At 41.9% G+C, this 25782-nt stretch overlaps 1 protein-coding gene across 3 annotated transcripts in view; it reads right to left on the bottom strand.

Annotated features, from left to right (window-relative positions):
- The window catches only part of VPS8 (VPS8 subunit of CORVET complex), an 83724-nt gene extending 60920 nt beyond the window's left edge, over positions 1-22804 (bottom strand). The window contains exons 1-20 of one of the 3 annotated variants that reach the window (XM_033150071.1): positions 22781-22804; positions 21111-21359; positions 19161-19229; positions 18642-18772; positions 18160-18253; positions 17319-17351; positions 16558-16612; positions 16082-16087; positions 12745-12869; positions 10695-10781; positions 9473-9540; positions 7615-7768; positions 7465-7524; positions 6427-6534; positions 5873-5953; positions 3672-3842; positions 2463-2537; positions 1931-1966; positions 996-1086; positions 309-355 (exon numbers count right to left, since the gene is read on the bottom strand). In XM_033150071.1, coding sequence (XP_033005962.1) covers positions 309-355; positions 996-1086; positions 1931-1966; positions 2463-2537; positions 3672-3842; positions 5873-5953; positions 6427-6534; positions 7465-7524; positions 7615-7768; positions 9473-9540; positions 10695-10781; positions 12745-12869; positions 16082-16087; positions 16558-16612; positions 17319-17351; positions 18160-18253; positions 18642-18772; positions 19161-19229; positions 21111-21269 — 1650 coding nt within the window. In that variant the 5' untranslated portion in view covers positions 21270-21359; positions 22781-22804. The other 2 variants (XM_033150070.1, XM_033150072.1) reach the window with 2 other exon arrangements.
- Positions 22805-25782: the final 2978 nt, after the last annotated feature.

Raw genomic sequence — 25782 nt, 5'->3', positions numbered from 1 at the left:
GTTTGGACCCAATATCAATTAATGTACAGTGTCAATGTTTAATCATTGTGGAGGTGTAACTATATACTCTGGTGTTTGTTAATAAGGATGAGCATCACTTATGATGTAAAAGAACAATATGCATTGATGGCAGTTCTGACCTTTAATTGCCATTGCTTTTACACATTCAGAGGTACACCAACACACACACCCTAACTAAGCTGTTTGTTGAGAAAACAAAAGCAACACTGTACAAGAAAGAAATATAGAATGTAGCTCCATATTTGAAAAGAGAGAGAGAAATGAGATTAGGAAGAGGAAAAACTCACTCTGTCTGCAACAACAGCCTTTCGTTTCTGTTCATCTCCAGACAACCCTGTTTAAAAACAAAACAGAATACCAAGTATTTTCAAGGTCAGACTGCAAATGAAAAAGCTCCTCACTTATTATAACTCAGAGTAGGCAATTAAAAAAAAATTAAATGTCTCAAAACACAACTTTAAAGTGTATAACCACCACCACATATACTGTAGAATTACAATACAAGCAGGATTAATTTTAGCATGGGATTAGACAAATTTATGGATGACAGGTGTACCAACAATGGCTTTTACCCAGGACAGAAAGCTGAAAGTTCCATGTTCATAGGCAATATATCTCTTAAGATCAGCTGCTAGAAGGTAAGCAATGGGGGGGGGGCTTTTGCCTTCACCCCTTGCCTGTGGGCCTTCATCCCCTGCCTGCCCAGAAGCTGACAGGCCACTGTTGGGAACAGGATGCTGGGAGCAGACAGACTCTATGGATACAGCAGGGCAGCTCTTACAAGTACAGGGACATCCTGCAGGTGCAATGTACTGCCATATCCATTTGTCCAGTAATATTTTTATTCTTAATTTAATTTGTGCCAAAAGCTGGATTTTGACACCAAAATAAAAACACACTTTTCTCCTCAACAAAAAGGTGAGGGTTTTGTTGAAGCGATTACTTAGGTGGTACAATACCTAAATCAAACTTACCTACGACAGCCTTGGCTTTCCCTTCATGAAAGGACCAAGCAAGAGCCAGTGCTTCATTAAGGCAGTCTTGTTTCAGAAGGTGGTCTATTCTCTGAAGTCAGGTACACAACAGCAACAACTGTTACAAATTGTGACCAAAGGCAATCTCCAATTAAGGATTTAATTTAGCAATTCTAATTGCACTGTTTGTGTTTGAAGACATTTCTAGAACAGAAACATTCAACCCCTCCCCCCAAAAAAATTACAACGTGCATGACCCCCACATACACGTGTCTCAGATCAATCAGCCACTCACAAATAGTACTCCACAAATCCACTCTGAAAAATGATTAACATCATAACATCAAAACAACTGCCCTTTGAAATAACATGGAGCTGGGCAATAATTAATGGCAATTAAAATAATAAGCCAATCCATTTTATTTGTCATCCACTTGTCAGTTTGGAACAAAACTAACTACAGGGTTTGCTGATGGAAGGAACATGATACATTAACTCTGTTTAGCAATTTCTTCACATTTTTTTAAGTTTCCCTCATTGCTGATACGCATACAGCATCAACAGTACTGAGGTAATATTTCAGTGCTTCATGAATAATAATAATAATAATAATAATAATAATAATAATAATAATAATAATAATACAGCACAGTCTAGATTAGCAATGCTTTATTATGTTGGTTGGTGAAAATATTACGTTCAGTTAACAGGACACCAATGTTTTCTGTCCATAATATGTATATTTACTCTGCAAAGGTTTGTCTTGAAGGCAGCTCATTCCTCCTGTCACCAAGTCATGAACCTAAGCTCTCTACAGTGTCATCCTATACATGCCTACTCAGTTATAAGCCCAACTTACTTCAGAAAGGCTTAGTCCTATGTAAGTGAATTTAAGGTTGCAGCCTTAATACACTAGGGCCTTTCTCTTCACTTACCTCTCTCCAGCTCCTCAGTGTCATCACATGGACAGACTGAAAGTAGAGGAAAGCAAAAGCGCAAGTAAATGCAGTTGTCTACTTAAGCGTTCGTTGGTAGTAACTATGAATTCCTATACTAGCTCGCAGGATGCTTAGGCAACATTTATTCTAGGTGCTGAAGAAACATGAATCCCGCAACTTCAGATCAAAGGGCTATCTAATCCAGCATCCTGATTTCCACAGTGGCTAACAAGATACAGATGAAAAGACCACAAGCAACATGTGAAGACAAAAAAAACCTCTCATGCCATCTCTGCTGCTGGAGGTAGTATATATCGTTATCATGACTAGGAGCCATTGATAGCCTTATTCTATTTACTCTATTTATATACACCACCTTTCTGCCAAAGCACACAAGCTTTACAAGTACTAAAACAAATGACAAATAATTCTATACTGAGGTAATAATAACTTAATCGTTCTAATAAGAGGCAGATAAAGAGGCCTAATAAACAATAAAATAGTTTAAAAAGAACCTGGTCAGACTTACTTTGGTACCTAAATAAAATATTTGACCACCACAGTTGCTGATTGACTGGTAACAAGCTTTCTCCCCCACCAGCGCCTAGAAAACATGGAGTGTTTTTATTTAGTACAAGAGTACAGTAGTTGTGTTTTTCATTAGTAAGAAAATATATGAGGATTATAGGGCAATGGAAAAAATAAGTGCAGCCAGACAAGCTTAATTATTCAGTCGTTTCTCTCTCTCCTTTGTGTAGTAGAAGGTAAAGGTAAAGGGACCCCTGACCGTTAGGTCCAGTCGCGGACGACTCTGGGGTTGCGGCGCTCATCTCGCTTTACTGGCCGAGGGAGCCGGCGTACAGCTTCCGGGTCATGTGGCCAGCATGACTAAGCCGTTTCTGGCGAACCAGAGCAGCGCACGGAAACGCTGTTTACCTTCCCGCCGGAGCGGTACCTATTTATCTACTTGCACTGCGTGCTTTCAAACTGCTAGTTTGGCAGGAGCAGGGACCGAGCAACGGGAGCTCATCCTGTCATGGGGATTCGAATCGCTGACCTTCCGATCAGCAAGCCCTAGGCTCTGTGATTTAACCCACAGCAGGTGACAAATTCAAAGTAGAGCATTTAGTAGTCATTTAACATTCATTTGTGATCCACTAAGAGTTTTAATGATGTGTTATGGGTCAACAAGGCAGCTAATATTTACCAAATGCATTGAATATATTTCAGACATATAGTTTGCACTGCAGAATCTTGAAACATAAGCTAATTTCTGCTGAAATTTACCAAATGGGCAAGAGAAAGAACAAAACTATGGGCAAGTTTTAAAATCTTTGAAATCTGGATATGAGACTGTGATTGCTATGTAAGCAAACAAACAATTTCTGTGTGCAGCAAAGTGATGGCAGAGTTTCAAGGTATCTTTTGGATGTGTAGAAGTGTATATAGTTGGAAAGGAAAAGAAGGTCCTTTCTGTATGTCAGCTCTCATCATTGGTTTTTCTCTCTATTGCTACCTGCAAGGCCATACTGCACTACATGCTAAAATTCAAGCAGTTATGCCATAAAGAAAGAATACAAAACCCAATTGTACAAAAACAGAACTATAAGAAGAAACGGTGGGGGCAGGGGAGAGAGAGAGGTGTTATTTAGCTGCAGTTTCAGGACACACCAGATGTTAGATAGGAATTCCTAACAAACCAACATGTTAATTAAGTACATGTCTCATTTGGCCGTACCAGTGCTTGGCTGACATTGCCTCCTGTAGCCAATGATTTGAAATGGCTGCTGTTGTACACTAACTGGACTTCTGAGATCTCCACAGTCTCAAGTTCCTCCTGCGTCTGACGATCTATCACATGCAGTTTCTCCACACTATCCAGAAGCACCACTGTGCGTGAATTTATCCACTAGAAATCAAGCAAAGGTGAAAGGTACCAACAATTAATAACACAAAAGGACAGGGGATATTATTGGGCACTAAGTAAATCTTACAAAGCCATAACATCCAAATTATACAACTGGAAGCAACATGACTAACTTTAGAAGTTGGGGTCTCAGTACAAATAAGTAAGAGGAACACCATGTAATTTTCCTGGGAATATTTAACCATGATCAGCAAGACTAGAAGCACACATTTTAAAGTAGAAAAATCTCAAGTGTGATGTACAAATCACCACAAATATGTGACAAATTCTTTCTTAATATGATGGTCTCCACAACCATTGGGAGCAAAACTTTAAGCACCCCTTTAAGCCCCAAGGCACAAAACTAGAATGAAGTTTATAAAAAAAAATCAATTTGTAGTCAAAACAAAATAAAAATAAAAAATTCTTTCCAGTAGCACCTTAGAGACCAACTAAGTCTGTTCTTGGTATGAGCTTTCGTGTGCATGCACACTTCTTCAGATACACTGAAACAGAAGTCACCAGACCCTTAAATATAGTGAGAGGGTGGGGAGGGGTATTACTCAGAAGGGTGGTGGGAATGGGTGATTGGCTGATAAGTGTGGTAAACCTGTTAATGACTGCAATTGGTCTTACAGGAAAAAGCAAGGGGCGAGAAGGTTAAAAATGGCTTTGTCAAGTATAATGAGATAAGAATCCAATGTCTCTATTCAGACCAGGTCTCTCCATGGTGTTAAGTTTGGTAATGAGTTGCAATTTAGCAACTTCTCTTTCCAGCCTATTTCTTAAATTCCTTTGCAATAAGACAGCTACTTTGGGATCTTGTATAGAATGTCCTGGGAGACTGAAGTGTTCTCCTACTGGTTTCTCTGTCTTGTGATTCCTGATGTCAGATTTATGTCCAGGTTTGGCCTGTTTGTCCAATATAGAGAGCTGAAGGTTATACATTTACACTTTTTAAACCTCCAGGTTATTCAGTCTTAAACAACCTTCCAAAAATAGTTAATGTTGATGAGTTTTCTACTAGAATCAAACTAAGGCAAATCAGAAGAAATTAAGATTGTGGCTCAAGAGACAACACAATGAGAACTATTAAAGTGGCAATAATGTATTTTACGCTGAAATTCACTAGCAAATAACAGAGCCATCTAAAATGGAGGTGGGGAGCAGATGAGCCATTTCTGCAACCAACACTTTACCAGCTTGCCATTGGTCATGTCGGATTGTGGGTTGTTTTTTGCTTTTCTAATTTGCTAGGAGGATCCTTGAGCCCCTGGACCCTGCTAAAAAAAGGTGAGAGAACAATCGGAAGTAGCTTAGCTGAGTCACTGGTGGAGGAATGGGGGTATGTGCCAGGGTTTCATCCCTGAGGGGGAGGTGACATCGCCGTCCCGCCCATGCGGGCGGCTAGCCCCGCCCCCGGGTGCACTGCATATGCGCCACTCCGGGTGCCAGAGCAGCTAGCTCTGCCTCTGAGATGAGTGACATTGCAGCCTCAGTCACAGCACAGCCCCCTAAATGGTGGTGCTCCTCTGCCAACAGAGGCCAGCAGGGAGACAACAACATAAACATCCGACACCCCTGACCATCATTGTCAGGGTAGAGTTAGAAAAAGAGTTTGAATATTCACAGAAGCAAGGGTTAAATTATGACTCCAACTCGGGGGAGGGGAGGTACAAGCCAGTCCTCACTAGGAGGTTAGAAAAAGAGCGGGAAAAGCCTTTTGAGAGTTGCTGGTCAGGGGAGAAGCAGAGCTCAGAAGGTATCTGAACTGAATGACTCTGTGGAGTGATAGTTGAAGTTAAGAACTATTTATTAATACTGTTTGTGAATCCTTAATAAAAAATTATAAAAGACCAAGAGACGTTTGTGTGGTAATGTGAAGAGGAATCGACCAGCCTTGACAATCATTACCCAGATAAGGTTCATCTTCTGAAGAGTTAACAGCCTATTAAATGGAAGAAACGCCTATTTCTTTTTTAGCAACAAAATTCTTCGCATTTCCTACTAGAAAATAAAACGTAAAAACTTACTGTAAAATTAATGAGGTCATAGTGCAGATGTAGCTGCTTCTGCTTTGTAACATGTATTGCTCCAGATTCATCTCTTTTAACCTGGTGATGAAATTAGGTAATTCATAGCAACATAAGAAACTGCATGTCAGACAATTGGTCCATCAAGCTCATGGGCTGCTTACAATTGTGCTACCTTCAGCTGTGTTTTCGTCTAACACCTGCAGAATTTTTTTAAAATTTGCCAACATTTTTCATGATAGTCAGCTGGTGATTAGCTTGTGTCTGTTTTACCGTATTATATTTGTTGAGAACAGCTCTGATTTATTTTTTAATGAAATTATGGTACATAAATAATTCAGGAAATAAATAAAGAAGAGTGATTCCCACAAATCACAACGTACACTCAAGTGAAAGTCAAACTGAACAATTAGATACTTTGGCTTTTCCAACAGACTAGTAAGCTGAGAAACTCATCTACAATACAACTGTGGCCATCCTAATGACCAACTACTCTGAGGGAATATGTATTTAGAAAGCAACTCCCCAAAGCTGATTGATAAAATGAACCTTACCAGAAGGAAATGGACAACATCTCCTCGGCAGAAGGCAAGCACAGGATTCACAGATGTCTGTACAGCAACAAAATGCCATGCTAGCAATGGAACACTGGATGGGTCCATCTGAAGATGAAAATATACTAGATTCTTAGCACCAAGTAAATGAAAGAAAAAGTACTGGCTGTAGAGGGGGGAGGTTTGAAAGTGAAACATACTGGTCTAATTTAAACTCAATTTACAAAAAGACTTGCTGATTCAACTAATGCTATAGTCATGCTCTTTACTAAATATATAAAAAATACTTTACTTTTCAAAGCTTTATAAAGATGCAATCAACTTGAAATGTACAACATTAGCATCTCCAGTCCTTGCAGAGGTGGGTGAACTTAAGCCTGCTGATTTCAATGGTCTTAGGTATGCCCAGAGCTGTCAACCTTCCATTTTTTTTTATTTTTTTTTTGCATTTGGAAACAGCCATAGCTGTCAACGTTCCCTTTTTTTGCAATGGGAAACGGTGCTGGAATAAGGGAATTTCCCACAAAAAAAGGAAAGTTGACAGCTATGGGTATGCCTAATTTGGCAAAGAATTACTCCATCGGCACAGTGTGTGTTGTATAAAGTTCTTACAAGACAATGGAAGGTTGTGTTAGACATCCAAACTAAGGTTCTCCTCAAAAGATTCTCAGGCCTGGCCTAGGACAATTTTCTGCCTTAGGCAAAGGACAAGATGGCATCCTGCCCTCTATTCACATGTACAGAAGCAGCCTAGACCAGAAGTTGATTCAAGAAGGGAACATCCTCCACTGTAAGTGAAGGAGGCAGGCTAATTTTGGGGGTGCAGGACAAGTTATGTGGGACACAGCTCTGTCCTTCAACAGAAGGTAATGGCTGGGTGGAATGGGGCAGGATGAGGAGAAACAGTCGGAGTGGGAGGGGCTGCATCTATCACCCAACGCAGTTTCCTCCCTTTGCTTCATGGTAGGTTTGGCCCCAGTAACCCTCATCCCCCACCAGAGCACTTTGAACAATCGTTAATTTGTCAAAATTACTCACACGACCGTATGGGAAAGTCATCCACACTTTCAAAGACGGTTTCAAGCCAATGACAAGAATCTGCAGGTAGAAATGAAAATAAGTAATAAACATTCTACATCCGGCAAAATTTCTTCCATTTTAAAACAGGATGTCTTGTGTAGAAGTCACCTTTGTTAAGGAAGCCATTGCTAGCAGGGAGTACTGGGTGATGGGATGGTCTCTCAGTTCAGTCTTTGCATGTAAAGGCTCAATGCAGCAGACTTCTCCCTTGGAACCACTGAACAAGCAGCGTGACTCACATGTTCTCACACCCATGACTCTCCTGAGAATCAAGGAAAAGGACATAAACAGCTACAATTTACAACAGTGACTTGTGTGTATATATATAAGGGTCTGGTGACTTCTATTTCAGTGTATCTGAAAAAGTGTGCATGCACACGAAAGCTCATACCAAGAACAAACTTAGTTGGTCTCTAAGGTGCTACTGGAAGGATTTTTAAAAAAAATATTGTTTTGACTATGGCAGACCAACACGGCTACCTACCTGTAATTGTGTGTATAGGAAAATGAATATACAAATTAGCTTTCAAAAGTGTTGCATGTCATTCCAGGAATGGCTTTTAACAACTGCATTTGCAAATCCAGCACAAATGATACTGACCAGCAGAGCACCTGTGATTTTTGTTGTCTGTAGCGACTTTTTACACTGTTTCAAGATGGGTCTCTGCACAGAAGCAGCTACAGAGATCACTGGCAAGAAGAGGAGCTAGTGCAGAAACAATTATTTAGCAGCTTCTGGCACAGTAATAAGCACCGATAAATAGAATTTATATTGAGTTTTTTACTGTGTTTGTGATTTAAATGCTATTTGCCAGAATCTATCAGGATAGAACAGATTAGAAATCTGAACAGAGTTTGCCTTACTAGATTTGGGAGCAGGGGGAGGGTTGCTAAGTATGAATGTAATAAGATTTGAAGCTATTGCTGGATGTTAAGTTACTGGATATTCAGTGGGTGCACTGGTGAACTTTGTGCACAACTTAATTTTTGATATTCATTAAATGGATTTTTAAATGTTAAACCTGTATTGTTAAATTGCAGTTATACTATAATTTTCATTATGTATCACTGTTATTGTGCTACAGCTTTGAGCACAGGTTTATTTGTGGAAAAAGCAGTAAATTAATTAATTAATAGACTGAGACTACCCTTCATCACAGGCACAGTCAGAAAATACATCAAGGTCAACAAGAAACAAGCAGCAAAAAAAAAAAAGTTTTTTAGTAGGTCAAATTATCCAACTCAGGCCCTTTATGTGTTACCTAATCTTTACATAAAATGCATATCCACAGAACACTGGCAAGTCAAAATACTTACACCCATGTAAAGCACTGTGTAGGAAGCTTGTGACAGATCATAGATCCCAAGCACATCTACACACAGCAACTTACATAAGTACACACATTTATATCCTCCTCCAAAAAGCTTGAAGCTCCGTACAGAGTTCTATACCCCCACCAATTTCATCCTGACAACAACCTTCCATGGTTAGGCTGAGAGACAGTGACTGGCTCAAGGCCACCCAGTGAAATTTGTGGCTTAGTGGAATTTGAACCCAAGTCTCCCCAGTCCTAGCCTAACACCCCAATGATTACACCAGACCTAGCCTACTGCTTCTAATGCTGGGGGGTTCTGCATACTCCCATGATGAACAGCCATGGGCATTGTGAGCTAAAATCAAGTAATATGCTAGCCTTACACAAACATACCTTCTATGTGGGGATTTTGAAACATAAAAAGTAGTCCCAAATCTCTGACACTCTCCAATCAGTAATGAAAAAGGGATACTGAAGAGAGAATTAGGCTTCTAAAGCCTCTAGTGTTTTTCCTCAGTCTGTTCAACTTGAAATCTTGAGCACAACCTGGTGTTTGAAATGCTGCACTTCAAGTCCTTAGAAAAGATTTCATTATAAAGGTTCTATTTTCAACAATGCTGTCATCTGACGTTAAACCCATAGATTCTTACCTGAAAGAAAGTTCAAATACTGAGCCTCCACTGTCATTGCAAATCGCTAGAGTTGGATCATCTGTAAACTGAACAGAACATTATTTTTCCCCCACACATCTATCTTCTCAGCAACTTTTAAAACTTTCTTTCATTAACATTACCTCACTTGTTAATGGGCACTTCCCTAGACCAGATGGATGGGAGGTGGCCTGCTCTTAATGGGGTTACATTCCCTCTGAAGAAGCAGTTACACAGCTTAGGGGGTATTTCTGCACCAACTGCTGTCGCTTGAGGCTCAGGTGGCCTCAGTGGCGCAGAGTGCCTTCTAGCAGCTTCTGTTGGTGGCCCAGCTTCACTGCTACCTGGACAGGGATAGCCTAACCTATGTTGTCTATGCTCTGGTAACCTGTAGGTCAGATTATTGTACAGTGGTACCTCAGGTTACAAACACTTCAGGTTATACACACTTCAGGTTACAGACTCCGCTAACCCAGAAATAGTACCTCAGGTTAAGAACTTTGCTTCAGGATGAGAACAGAAATCGCACGGCGGCAGCAGCGGGAGGCCCCATTAGCTAAAGTGGTACCTCAGGTTAAGAACGGTTTCAAGTTAAGAACGGACCTCCAGAACGAATTAAGTTCTTAACCCGAGGTACCACTGTAATGTGCTATATGTGGGGCTGCCTCTGAAGACAATTTGGAAAGTTCAGCTGGTGCAGAATTTAGCAGCCAGGTTGCTTACTGAGGCAAGACAGTTTGAGCATATAACGCCAAACCTGGCCTGATTACAATGGCTGCTAATTAGTTTCCAGGCCCAATTCAAAGTGCTGGTTTTGACCTATAAAGTCTTAAAGGGATCAGGACCACGGTTCCTCAAGAACTGCCTCTGGCTCTATGATTAAACCGGACCCTGCAATCATCATCTGAGGCCCTTCTTCATGTGCCCTTCTTCATGTGCCTGTTTGTGGAATGCTCTCGCCTGGCACCACCATTATATATTGTTATGCCCCAGGCAAAAGCTTTCTTCTATAACCAGGCCATTGATCTTTAACTATCTGTGGCCTTTCAGAAGTGGGTGGGATATTTTTAATATACTTCTCTTTCCTATGCAATTCAAATTCTGAGGTAAGAAATACAGGTACTGTATTAGGTGTGCACAATTTATTATAGTCAGAAAGATCTAAGACAATTTTAGTGCAGCCAACACAGCTCACAAAGCAGAATTAATTAATATTTCTTACCTTAATGTGCAAAATTGCTGTTCCTGGAGGATGAGCATCTGTTATTGATCTCAAAAGCTTTCCACTAGCCAGATCCCACATTGTAATCTATAAGTAAAAGACCATTAATTTTCTCTAATACAAGCCTGGATTAACAAAGCATGAAGACACCTACAAAATATTTGCCAACCATCTTCTTGTGTAATCAAGCATTATTCAATTATTTTGTCCTACTTTTCCAGGCACAGAGTGTATTTCACATTTTATAAAGTTTTAGAGAACAAAGGTCTAATTCAGACATCACGCTTCCCCACAGCCATGGTTTGGAGACTGGGAGCAGACTCCTCCCTCGGGGTGCCAACTTGAATAAAATATTGGGGGGGGTCAAGTAAGCCCCACCCTGCATAATTGATCACATGACAGGGTGTTTGCACACCATTTGAATAGCAATGTCCATCAACTGGGGGGCAGCCCCCTCAAAAAAAATGAGAGGACGAAGTCCTATCGGCCCCTAGAGTTGGCTCCTATGTCCTCCCCTCCTCAGCGCTTTCTCCTGGTTACCAGTAGCTATCCTGACTGCAAAGTTTGAGCTGGCATGATTAACAAAAATTACTGCTAAGCACATTTTGAGAGCAAATGGGGTCTAATCCTGGTTTCAAACTCTGGTTTGAAAGCTAATTATGGTTAAGAGAAATTAGGGTTATGCTGGTCAGGCACGATTGTCAACTACATTTAGTAACAACACGAAAAGGGAGGGCTGTACGAGCCAAGGGGCGTGGAGCAAAAGGATGGAGAAGGCCACAAAGTTTTCTTAATTGCCATATCACATCTAAACTGCACTATGGCTTGTCCATCGGTTTAAAAGCAGAAGCTTCCTCCCACCAGCTTAGGCAACATGATTGAGCAAGACTGCCAAGATTGCTCACCCCCAATTTCCAAAATAAGTAACATGACACACTCTCTCTCTATATATATATATTCATTCTTTGAAAGTTCTACTAGGAACTAAATATAGAGTTCACAAAATAAACAAATAAAATGGATGTTGTTTTCTCTCTTATGACATTTTTATTGAGAAAATCAAAGCTAGACTTAAACAAAAGCTGAATTTTCTGGCATTAAAATAAGGCCTCACAGAGTACATAGATACATGTACATGGGATAGATGTATTGCTTACTAATCTATATCATATTTGGGGTCATCAGGCTTCTCCCTACAATAAGCCACAGTAGAAAGAAATTATCTATGGAGAGAACAAAAGGTGTAAATAGAAAATCATCGCTCTCCAGAATCAAATAAGAAGAGCCCAGCTAGATCAGGCCAAAGGCCCATTGAATTGAGCATTCTGTTCCAATAGTGGCCAACCAGATACCCATAGGAAGCCTGTGAGCAGAACCTGAGTGCAATAGCAGTCTCCTCACTTGCAGCAACTGGAATTCAGAGACACTGCCTTGGACAGTGGAGGTAGAACAAAGCCATCACAACCAGTAGCCATTGATTACAGGCACCCCCCTCACTTGCGCACAACCACATAAACGCGTGGTGCTGGAAATAAAAAAATAATTCAGTTCAAAGCCAGAAATGGTGGGAGAGAACCGGAGAGTCCTCGTAGCTCATGAGGAGACCCCTCCCTGGAGCCCGAAGAGGACAACAGTGAAGGCAGAGGAAGCCCCAAGGAGACTGAAGGTACAACAGGGCTTTGCTTACACTGCTCAGCCTCTCTGCCTTATAGCTGATGTGCGGGGTGGCGCAGCAGTTTTCCCATGCATGCTCCAGCCTCCTGTCAGCCCCAGAGCTTCAATTCTAGTTGTGGATATTTTTGGATACAGTGTTTTTGGTATGGATTGAAAAGGGAACAGCAGAGAGGACATTTAAAGGGTTTTTTAAGAGGGTGCTCCACACTTCACCCAATTTCACTTATGCGTGCGGGGGCCTGAAACGTAACCCTCGGGTAAGTGGGGAGTCGCCTGTATCTGCAATCCTTGGCACATCTACCTTAGGGTACACAGAGCACAGCTGGACTTACTTCTGAGTAAGCATGCACAGTATTGTGCCACATATCAACCTTACCTGTCCTTTTGCAAAACCACACAGAAGTCTTGAACAATCGTTGTTGATGCTAAGAGCAGATATAGCCCCATACTGTGCTCCAACTGCAGTACTGCCCAAACAAAGCCGAAGAGCCTGGTTAGGATCTAAACACAAAGCATGCCTAGTTAACATATGGGTACATCAACACCACAGTTCAGCACATCAATCCTAGAATCAAGAGTAATTCTACACATCATGAATTAGCTCATTTCAGACATCACATTTTCAATCATTCAACCCATGATATGGAGAACTAGCAACAAACTGGTCTCTCATCCTCATCCTTCCTTTCCGAGTTTGCATAATCATGATTACTTGTGACACCTAAGTTGGGTGTAACATGCTTACAATTCACCAGGTGGTGGTGGTGAAGAAATATTTTGTGGAGAGTGAGAAATGAGGAGCAACTGCTTATGTGATTTTAAACACAGAATTTAAAATTCTAACAGTGAAGAGGAATGGCACCCAATGAAGCCCACAAAGGAGCAACATGGCCAGCGCTATAAAGGGAAGGATAAGCCACATAAAATAAAAAGAAAATATTATTTATAGCAGCAAAAAGAAAGGAGACAGAAGTAGGTCAATAATAAAGTCAGGATAACATGACAAAACACTTTAGTTATTTCAGGAGAAAGATTATATTTTAGAAATTTAATACAAAAAGACCAGAGAATAAAAGAAAAATGGAGAGTAGAATAAAAGCTATGCCTCAATTATAAGCTTGAGGGGAAAGAATAGAACAGAAAATTATTTTGCTATGGCCACCATGTTTTCCTCCCAAAATGCCATAGAAGCACACTGCACTGAGGGAATTTCCAAGTCACAAACGTGGCAGCAGGCTGCCAATGGACAATGTCTACTGTTGCCACTACCACCATCACAGTTTATGTAAAATATCTTTTTAAAAATGAAAAATACAAAATCCTATAGGTCAAGATAAGCAGTTCCCACTCAACCCCACGCTCATTTGGAAGCAAGATTACATACACACAAATATATGAGCATGAAGATCACCAAACTAAAGATTGCAACAATCCCCAGTTCACACGGCATAGACAGCTATTCAAATGGGAAGGGGGCGGAAACACAGCTTCCTTATTTTAGTTCAGCAGCTCTCTAGAAACTAGTTAGACTCTCCAGTCAAAAACTATAAGTGCCCCAAGGCTACTTGAGTGAAGTTTCTTATCCATTTTCAGTACATGATATTTGCTTCCACTAATGTGATCAAACTTGGGTTTATGCCCAAGTATCTTAAACTAATATGCATGTTGTATTTTAAAATGTTGTATTTAAAAAGAAAAAAATAGTCCGACAACAGCAGCAGCTACAAAACAGCCACTTTAAAAATGGATTGGAGGAAGGAAAAATCTAGGTATATGGCTTCAAACTCTTTTGAAAAATAAAAAATTCATATGCTGATCTTTGAAGGATGTCAGTACAACACTAGGCGGTGAACAGGATGTTTTGCAACCTTGTGAATGCATAAAGTCTGTAGTGTAAGGATATGTTTTTACCTATTATTTGTAATTATTAACAACAAACAGCGTTTAGCAAAACTCGGATTCATTTACACTGTTGTAGCACAATAAAACACCACACACTAAAAAAATAAATCCAGAAAGCATGGGCCAAACACATGCCGATAGGTCTATGCAGTTTAAAATTTCCTTGGGTAGTCAGTCACTTTAATGATTGCTCTGTACTGCTTTTAATTTTTTTATGTTGCTGTGCACAGCCCTAATGTTTTGTGAGCAAATGGTATTTAAATACTTTTATAAATGAATTAAGTTAATTGTATTTACCACAGAGCATGCTCTTTAAAAATCAAATCATCATTTCACACACATATCTCTGTTTCAAGTATTATTTATTAATAATAATGATGATGATGATGATGATGTTTTTATTCATTCATTCAGTTATATGAATGAATGAAAGAAAGAGCCAGGGCAGCAAACACACCCACAATTTCTAAGAACAGTTACAGTTAAAAACATTATTTTATCCAGTGACTTCAGAGTTGCCAGGAACAGGTATCCTTCAGCCACCTAATGCCTAAGTAAGCCAATATGTTTTCAAATTCCTTCTGAAAATTAACGATGGAGGCAGACGCACCTCACTAGGGAGGGCATTCCACAAATGGTGGACCACCACAGAAAGGGAGAGCTCAATATCACATTGCCACCCACCCACCACCCTGCGAATGTACCCATGAATAATTTCCATGCTCTTACCAGGTCACCATTCACCAGTCATACATCTCTCACCAAGAGGCTGGGTTAGGCACATGCACACCTTCCTAGTTGTTTCTGGCTCTCACCCAGGAATCAACCTAGTCAGATATACCAGGGTTGGAGGGCGGGGCGGGGATGCCCTCAGCCATCCCTACTACAGACTTTCAGAATGCAAGTTATTTGGCTGGATTTGCTTAACCATACGGACTTCCCAACCTCGTCATTTTAATTAGCTGCGAGGTTCAGGATCCACCCCCACCTTGCCAAAGCCTCTGGAGAGAAGAAGAGTGCCCACGAGACGGATGGTGGAAGAAGAGGAAAAGGCAGGTGGGAAAAGCAGTAACACCGTCAGAGGTGGCAGGCAGCCAGTTTCCTCAAACAAACGCCAGCAAACCTCAATGAACTGAAGCAACATTGTAAAGAAGAGTGGGCCAAAATTCCTCCACTATGATGTGAGAAGCTGACAAAACCACACAGAAATCAATTGCTTGCAGTTATTGCTGCTAAAGGTAGTTCTGCAAGCTATTGAATCGTAAGGTGTACTTAAGTTTTTCCACACATGGCTTCTCCATTTTGGCTTTATTTTTGTTAAATAAATCATGACATGGTGTAATATGCCATGTGATGTTGTTCATCTGAGGTTGTATTTACCTAATTTGAAGACCTGCTAAGGAACAGGTGATTGTTATTATGTCCAGATAATACCACAGAATTCAAAGGGTGTACTTTCTTTTCCCCATGACTGTATAGGTGGTTATTGAATATGTCCTAGTTGGAGACCAGAACCTCTTGCCAGAGTGGTAATCAAAGCTATGATGTACTAAAAGCTACAGACAAAATATCTGTCTCTTCTTCAGAGGAGTTTCCCAGAACAGGAAATAGCTTCAGGGTTTTCTGTGAACTCCTGCACCCTATGCCCTAAAATTACATTGTGAACATATTGTCCAGACCTTCAGTATACAAATACCTTCAATAAATATAAATGTAATCTGTCGTATCAGAATTCAGAGCATAGTTGTGGCACAGTTTTAAAATGTGGAGCTGTTCATGCAAGTTACATGCACGATGCAACAGTACTATACCTTTGCCTTCTCAGTCCATGAGGAAAAAAGTTGAGAGAAAAAGAAAAGCCAGAAGTCAATAGGGAGGAAAAATACCCAATAAAATATTTCTGTTCAGAAAGAGACTATCTCAATTTAGTTTCTGGTGGTGGTGGGGTGGGGTGTTGCAACAGGCAAAATGCCTATCAGTTTTTTTTGTAACATGAGCCAAAAGAGCATATCCAGACACTTCCTTTAAATGCCATATAGAGAACCAAGCAAAATAAAAACAACAACCCTACCTTATTTGAACAAAATCTTTTTTAATCCAGAAAGCCTGCAAGTCAATATCATTTTAAAATACATCACATTACTTACATGTAGCATGTCCTGCTAAGCTTACTGAACCAGATGACTAGACATATTGGTACTAATGTAACAAATAGAATATGCCACAGAAATCAAATTCAAAGTGATTTTTCTGAAGTTTAAGTAGTTCAACAGGTACCCTTGCTTACCAAATATCAGTGCCAGTCCATGGGATGTTCCCACTGCTATGAGACTTGATGCTGCCTAAACAAAGCAAAGCCAAGGGAAAGCATTAAAACTAGCAATCAGATTGTCAATGTTTTAAGTAAGCAAAATTGAAACTAGAAATTAACCCTAAAAGGTTATGCACCCATGGAGTAGGTTTCTATAAAGGACTGAGAAGAAGCCATATCAGAAGCACTTGCTGACCAAATGACTTAAGGTTATTTCACAAAAAGAACTGATTGAAGTGACTTTTATAATTGGAACAGGTGACGGACTGGATTATCATCATATACATTAGGTGGCAGTTAGACTTGTGCAAACTTTCATTATAGCCCAACAATGAATCCCACCCCATGATTTTAAGTTGGGTTGTTTCAGTAAACCATAGTTAAGGCTAACTGCAGATTGACCAGGTAATGCCAAACTCAGATAAAAGAAGTTAATTAAAAGCAAGAGTTTCCCATTTCTTTCTCATGGCTAAGGAGCCCAAGCCTGGCAATCCATAGCTGAGGTTTACATCCAAATGTTGCTTATCATAGCTACTGCAAGGGTTACCGGAGTACCAGATTGTGTGCACTGCTTTGGGTCCTTTATTTTGTTATATGGATTATTCACATCTGTTCATTCATTCTATATAGTATAATACAAATAAAATAGTTTTGGAAAGAAACAGGGTCTGCAAAAATACAAAGCTTTAAGAACGTCAAAAGTGAAACAAGCATTGTATAATTATTCATAAACTTACGATCGCAGTGGGTAAGCCAGCATCCACTTTGGCCTAAAAGAGAAATATATATTGTGCAACTAACATCAATAATCGTAAGTGTGAAACACAAAATAATCTGCATGTCAGATATAATCATGTGAGGCTTCACAACTTGCCATTTGAAAGAATAGAATCATAGAATTGTAGAGTTGGAAGGGTCTTGAGGGTCATCTGGTCCAAACTTAAGCCTATGCTTGCCACTAAGAATATGAAACTCTGACTCAGACACCCCCCCCCCCCCACAACCAGATTAATTCCATATGGGAATTCATCAGGTTATGACTGCACAGAAAAGGGTTCTGCTCACTCCAGAGTGGATTTTGCTTTTCCCACAGATGGAAAATACCCCCCAAAGCTACAAAATGCAGTGGCTAGAAGCATCCTCCTCCTGGGTTTACCATTATGTGTGACCATCACCAGTATGGAGTTAAAAGGAGCTCACACCCAGTCCTAAAATCACCCAGAGAATCAGATTTTTCAGGATTCTCAAACGAACACTTGCGAGTTCACCAGAGCTCTTTTTAACCCACGTGACTGTCAGAAATAACTAGAACGCTTTGAGGGCTGTTGTTTTTTACAAATCAAGCGGTGTATAAATGTTATGAAATAAATAAAATAAATAGAAATAATAGAAACAGAACACGAGGCAGTGGAAGAGTGTGCTTGACCGCATATCCAAATCCCTAGACCCCAGTTAGTTGCAGACTAGGAAAACAAACTTCATGTTTATCCTTTTCTACCCGCTGCATGAACTACTGTCTCTTCTGACTTGTGTACTGCCCATGTTGTTCATCTGCCTCAGTGGAGAAAAGCTACTTACCGCTGCAGATACTATCTGAGCAGAGATTCCTTTCAGAAGGGACAGCCGTATCACAGAGCCATGGATGGAGAAAGAATCACGAAGTTTCTTCTTCCTTTGTAAAGTAAGGACAATCTCTCAGAACTCTATATGTAGTTAAGAGCCCAGAGAAACTGCTAGATGAGGGGCTAAAGTCCCACTATGCCAGCAGAACACCAGATACACTACTGCCATGCAAACGCTACCATGACACATGTAACAGTGCAACACCACAGATACGTCAGCTCAGAAGGCCACCAGTGGGGTGGAGATGTGAGGACATGAGTGGCACAGGAGAGGAGGGCACTTATGCCATTTCCTTACACCCCCTCATTCAACTGCCATACCTCCTCTCCCATGGTGGGGCGCAAGTTGCCAACTCTTGCTTACCAATCCTGTGCCCTATCAGTGATGGCATCTATCACAAAAGAGTCGCATCAAGGTATTTGCCAACAAACAGTTACCTTTTCAGGTGTGTTCTATCGCCGCTGTCAGAGCTCGCTACTGATGAAGTATCATATGAGTGAGTGTCAATGTTATCGATATTTAGAAGGGAAGGATCCTCAAGAACAAATGGCTCTTCTTCATCATCAGTCTAAAAGAGAGACAGAAATAACATAGCTGGCCAACCCTGCTATATCCAGCCTTGCAATGCACTAATATAACTTACAGCAGTACTGCCTGGGTTTGCCAGGTGCCAGTTAGGCATGGTATTAGACAGGGATGAAAGACAGACTTTGCTCAAAGATTGCTGAATAAAATCCTACTGGTGGGTTCAGAAAGGCACACACGGAGAGGAAAGAAAACACAATGCCAATTAAACAGCTTTGCAAATTTTTAGAGGAGCTTGGTCCCATTTTCCAAGGTAGTTTAAGAGCAGTGTCATGTTATGATAAATTGGTCTGTGAGCAATTGCACATTTGCATTTTGCTCTTCCAGCACAGTGTGCAAATAAGGGTTTTGTACTACCCTGCTCAACTCACCTCATTTAAAATACTTTCCAGTGTTGGGGGAGTATCAACCTGAGGAATATCAAACTCCTTGTCATCTATCTATATCAAAAAAAGAAACATTTTTAAGCTTCATCATGAAGATGTTGGCTGACCACTTTTGACAGTGAAATGCTTCATGCTCCTAATGACTCTTCCCTGGGTGCTCTCTTCTGAAAATTGGTGCTTTCAAAAGGAAAATTTCAATTGGGAGCTACTGTACACACACACTATGAAAAAACAGGAATTTGATCAATGTGATGATCTAGGGCTGAACAAAAGTTTAAACTCTATGTAAATACCAGATATGTGCAACAAAAAATGCACAGATCATAAACACAACATAAAACCCAGGACTTTCTGGTAATGAAAACACCAAAGCCTGAAGGTGAGAACCAGAAAAAGGATAACCATGTACGTCTTTCGCCTCTGCTGCAGCAGGATGGCACTTTAGGAATTGGAACCGCAGTCTCCATTGCTCAAACTGTTAATCACTGTTTAGCTGCTGTATAAGCACTTCCCAAAGTCTGTGAGACTGCCCAGCTGTCAAACACCCTAGGTCACAATGATGTCAAGTGATTGGGTGCTTTGAAGTTCTGAAGTCAGGACTTCAAAGCACCATGTGCAGCTGATCCAGGAGGCTTTGGCCCTGGGGTCCATCAGCTAATGGACAGTAGAATCAAAACCTGCTTTCCTTTGCCACTGAACAATCAGGAGAGCATTATAAGGTTCCCGATTGTGCTTTGGCAGTTGCATCGCTATCCGTCACATATGATACCAGGTGTGGGGCAAGTGGGTGTGGTTTGGGAGAAAGCTTTATGGGCCAAGTTTGGCCTGCAGGCCAGAGAGTCCCTACTCCCGAGTTGTAATATCTGGGAGTGGAAGAAGGTATAATAATGCATACATCCTGTGCCACCTTCTGGTACTTTAAGCAATTTATTATTTTGAGAACTGTTTTTAGCTTTGGTTCATTGAAAGCCACTTTGGGAACCGTTATGACTGAAGTCTGTACACACAATAATTATTGTTTGTCTGAAAACTCCTCTCCCCCCCCCGAATGAAAACCCCAAATCTTCAATTCCTATTTGCTTTAAGAACATTTTAATTAACGTTACAGTCCCCACTTTTTCCCTTTCATTTTAGGATTGTCTGGGACTTATATGGGGGGGGGGGGTGTTAATCTTCCAGAATTCAGCCATCTTCATCCACATCAAAATAAGACAAGAGAACAACCCATGTGATGTAACAAATCTACCCATTCAAATCTACTAGACACAGCATCTTAGAGCAGATAATAAGATGGCACAGTACAGTAGATGACATCCAGTCACTCTGCAGTTTGTCTAATACTTTTCAGTGTGTGAAGTAAAGCACTGTAAGCTTGATTTCTGATGCTAAAAAAGCACTTTGGCCACAAACCAATGCCTCTTTTCCCTGTAAGCTAGAGGAGATACAAATAGTGTGTTTGTGTGTGTGTGTGTGTGTGTCTTAAGCAAGTTTCTGAAACAAGTTTCTGGCAAGCTTCTGAAAGCGTATTCATTTCCAGCACCACATCCCATACTATTCCAGAGAGTCCCCCCTAACTCCAAGAGTGGTTTTTTGGGGAAGCATAAGGAGTATGAGGAGGCAGGAAAGCCCTGTTTCCAACCCACTGCAACTACATGACTCAAACAAGATATTATGATGGTTCTACTTTTATGATCCAATCCAAAAACCTGAAGAAATAAAACTCCCATAAAAATGTTTTGTGCATGTGTAAATAGGATGTTATGCCATGAACTTGAAACTAGCACCCGCAACATATTTTTTTAAAATCCCGATTAGCAAACACTACAAAAGTAAACAGTAGCACATAAAAATGTATAATGTATAATGAAGGACAGCCTCGTTAACCAGAATGCAACAATTCATTCTTTAGACAAAAGACAGGCAGCAATGTCTTACCAGCTCACTCTTGGAGTCCAACTCTCTACTCAATTCAGTCACAGACAGCTTGGGGGAAGGGGCTTCCTGGCACAATGGCTGCTGACTTGATTCATCCGCCACAAAGGGACCTTGATCTTGGTCAAGGTTTTGACTCTCCATCTTCAGTTCATCTTCCATCTTTCCTGTTCCCAGCTGTCAAAAAGCAGCCACTTGATAGGAGGAGGGAAGTTTAAAGTACATCTGCTTCCAGAGCCCAAACACCTGTAACTGATAAAGAACAGTTTATGTGCCACATTTACAGTAGAGATACATGGAAATCATCAGAGAAAACCTGCAGCAGTGGACTATACTCAGACTACAAGTGAACAAGTGAAAAGTCATGACTAAGAACTCCTTCTTAAACATGAGGGCGAGATTTCCACACAACTGCTTCACTTTTGTACTAGTTCAAAAATATGAAAGTACCGGTAACAGTAGCTATGCATTATCTTAAGACAGGCATGAATTGACACCAAGATGTCAGCTGTGCAGACTAACACAAACCATACTGATCTCCTCTCCATGTCTGGATTACATCTTGTACCATTTAAATTGCAAGCCATTTTGGAGGTCCTTGTTAGGGCCAAAAGGCAGAGTATAAATTCTTTTAGAAATATTATTCCCCCCCCCACTCTAACCATTTCTCCAACAGCAGCAAACAGACTGCCACCATTAGATCATAGAATCATAGAGTTAGAAGGGACCATGAGGTTCATCTAGTCCAACCCCCTGCAACGTAGGAATATTTCACCCAATGCAGGGCTCCAACCCACAACCCTGAGATTAAGAGTCTCATGCCCTACCACCTATCCCAGCTGCTGCCCTACATCACCCACAAGCTAGAAAATGCCTACAACGGAAACTCTGGGACCTCGCATTGAAACATAGGACTTCCTCACCCCATCATTCGCTTCCAAATTCAATGACGGCTCAGAAGCCTGCCATTAAATGAGGAACGTCGGCCGTCCAGATGTTTTTCCGACTATAGTTCCTATCATCCCCGACCAGCATCAGCCACCTGACTGGGGCTGACAGGAGTTGCGAGAGTCCAGAAACAGCCACAGGTTCTCAATCCCTGCTTTTGGCGTACAACCACCCAAGCCTCCTCCTAAGGAAGCCTGAGGTTGTGCCATTTGCAGCAGTCAATGTATGAGCTTGGCCGCTTTTCAATGTAATCACAATGAAGTTCCAAAGTTGGTGGGGGGGGGAGGAGGCAAAGCAAACGAGAGGCATGTTCAGTCACCCACCCAAAGGTGCCAGTTTGGGAGCAAAGCCCCACAGCAGCCACCCCAAAGGCTGGGAGAGGAGGGGTTTCCGTTCCCTGCCCCACAAAACCCAGGCGTCCTCCTCTATGACGCCGCAGCACAGAGCAGGATCGGGCCACGTTAGAAGCGACAGGAATCGCCATGCCCAGGGACGGAGTTGCGGGGTGAGTCTGCGCCTTACGGCCCCGTCGAGCAAGGGCTGCGCCCCACACAAGGCCAGCCAAGCCGCCTGCTGCCGCTCCGCTGGGAAATTGGGAGGCGCCCGCCCTCGCCCCCCCCCTCCGACTCCTGAGACAGCGAGGCAAAGGAACAAGGCTCACCAGCCCACATTTTCGGGAGCGCCCTCGAAACGCCAACGATGCCGCCGCCGCCGCCGCCACTTACTTCCGCCCGGCCCAAGCGCAGCTTCTCCGCCCGGCGTCTGCTTTAAAGGGGCCTCCCAAGCTCGGGCCAAGCGGGCATTCGATCTCGCAGCGCCCCCTTCTGGCGCCGAGGAGAGATGCATCCGAGAGCGTAAATTCGCGGCTGCTGGCTGTTGTGGTTTTTAATTCAATACGATTTAAGGTTTTGGTGGGGGACGCGTTTAAACTGCTGCTGCTGCTCCGAGGTTCAACAACCTCAAATATTAAATGGAGCGGGGGCGGGGGCAGTTCATGTAATAGTGCATTATTAACAGTTCCTGATTCAATAGGTTCTGACAGAGCGGCGACGTTGGATCCGTTAGATAAATGCGGGGGTGGGGTAGGGGCTTTAGCCTGTAATCCGAGTACATTAGATAAAAAGGATTTCCCTAATTGGCCGCTCATTTGCAGATTTAGATATATAATAGATATGCCTCCTCTAATGACAACTCGTGCTCATCGTCTAAAAAACAAGAGGAGGAGGAGGCTGCATAAGGGTATTTTACGCCATGTATGATGGGATGACAGGGGGCTAATATTAGTCGCCAATAGGTAACAGTTGCAGAAGTGCCAAAGCTCAGTGGTAGAGCATTTGCTTTGCTTGTAGAAGGTCCTAGGTTCAATCCTGGCCATCTCCAGGTAGGATTGAAAAACGGGCCCATCTGAAACCCAGAAGGGCCACTATCACCAATCAATGTAGATGGACCATTATTGATTTAACTCAGTTATCAAGCAGCCTATCTGTGGTGGCTAATGCACCCTGAGATTAAAGGGGTGGAAAACAGGGAGGAGAACCAAAGGAAGGAATTCTAGTTTTGTCACAGTCCTCCACCCTGATTAAGTCTACAAACTTCCATTCTTTTGCATAGCATATGACCGGAGCTTATTTTTGCTGACAAAGTGAGAGACCAGAGGGCCCAGGGCATGGTTGGTTGGTTGCAGGGCGGTGGGTGTGGGTGTCTGTGTTGCTGGGTCAAATTAGCCATACTGACCTGTATGCTGGTGGAGGAGGATTTGTCATTGGTTACAGTTTAGAACAGCACTGATGCTTCAGCAATGAGGCAACTCAAGCTGGGAGTTTATGCAAGAGCTGAAGCTCCACCCCTTCCTGTCTCAGTCAGGCCCTGATCCAGGAATGTGCTTCCACCCACTTCCCCTTCTCAAGTAGCCTCCCATGCAGCTTGCTGATATTTAGGCATCCCAGGCAGCTGGTCCTGGGACAGGAATGCATAGCTGTCAACTTTTCCCTTTTCTTGTGAGGAATCCTATTCGGAATAAGGGAATTTCCCTTAAAAAAGGGGAAAAGTTGACAGCTATGCAGGAATGTCAAGATACAGCAGCTGAATGCTCACATTGTTATGGATACTAACCATGTGGCTGGTGATGTTGCTCCATTCTGTGCTTTCTGGAATGGTGTTTTCTTCTCTACACCTTTTATGGTAGGAGTGTACAAGAAACCAATTAAGATACTGAGATACACCTTAGTATGTTACATTCTAAGGAGCATGCATGGTATCAGCTAAGGTAAAGGTACTAACTAGGGGTCAATTAACTGGGATTAATTCCCACTGAACTCATTGAGTCTTATTTGGTAGTAGGATTATGCAATGTCAATTATGATGGCGCATCCTGGTTAGACTGCTATTCTTTCCCATTTGGAGACCTCTATGGTAAGAGTAAAAGTAAAGGACCCCTGGATGGTTAAATCCAGTCAAAGGTGATTGGAGTGTGGTGCTCATCTCACTTCAGGCCAAGGGAACCGGTGTTTGTCTGCAGACAGCTTTCTGGGTCATGTGGCCAGCATGACTAAACCACTTCTGGGGCAACAGGACACCATGACGAGTGCCAGAGTGCACAGAAACACCTTTTACCTTCCCGCCACAGCAGTACCTATTTTTCTACTTGCACTGGTATGCTTTCAAACTGCTACGTTGGCAGAAGCTGGGACAGAGCAACAAGAGCTCACCCTACTGCGCAGATTCGAACAGCTGACCTTCCGATCGGCAAGCCCAAGAGGCTCAGTGGTTTAGACCACAACGCCACCCGCTCCCTGCCTAGTGGTGGACCTCCTTTGCACAAAGGAATGATCATGGTTTTTTTTTGCCATGAAGCATCTCATGACTTTCTGTTAAGGCCAGATATCATAGCTCTAACTTGTGGATATGGAAAAGAAAAACAAATATGTAAATTTGAATTTCTTTATTAAAACAGTAATCAGGTGCAAGTATTCTCAAAGAGAAAAGCAATGCCAGAAAATGCATGAATCACTGATAATAATAGCCACAAGAAGCAAATGTGCATTAGGCAGTTTGCCTGTCTCACAAAAAGTCACACTTCCAGTCCAGCAAGTACTGCATGAGCCACCATATCAAAATTCAAAACAGCCACTGTAAATTCACATGTTGATAAATCTTTCAGTCCCTACTAAGCTTAGAAAATTGATTCCAGTAACAAAACCAACACTGTGCAAGATCAATCATAACATTTCTGTTGTGAAAGTTTACAGTTTCTGCTGCAAGTTTACAGTTTTGCTCATTCACATATATCCAAAGGGTTTGCAAAACTGTTATATCAGCTCTGTTCTGTTTGGAAAGCCTTTGATCCAGGGTGTCAATAAGAAACAGAAGAAGAAGAAGAAGAGTTTGGATTTGATATCCCGCTTTATCACTACCCGAAGGAGTCTCAAAGCGGCTAACATTCTCCTTTCCCTTCCTCCCCCACAACAAACACTCTGTGAGGTGAGTGGGGCTGAGATACTTCAAAGAAGGTCACCCAGCAGCTGCATGTGGAGGAGCGGAGACGCGAACCAGGTTCACCAGATTACGAGTCTCAACCACTACACCACACTGACAGGGCTGACCCAAGACATTTTGCTGCCTCTAGCACAGGACAAGATGATGCCCCCCATTCCCAGAAGCTGACTAGACTGACAATTGAATATCACAACAGGATAGTATTCCCCAGGGCACCTGGGGGCACTATCCT

This window comes from Lacerta agilis, chromosome 5 (genome assembly GCF_009819535.1).
Source record: "Lacerta agilis isolate rLacAgi1 chromosome 5, rLacAgi1.pri, whole genome shotgun sequence".
Taxonomy (NCBI): domain Eukaryota; kingdom Metazoa; phylum Chordata; class Lepidosauria; order Squamata; family Lacertidae; genus Lacerta; species Lacerta agilis.
Note: the sequence above shows the minus strand (reverse complement) of the source record. Positions and strands in the feature narration are given on the sequence as shown.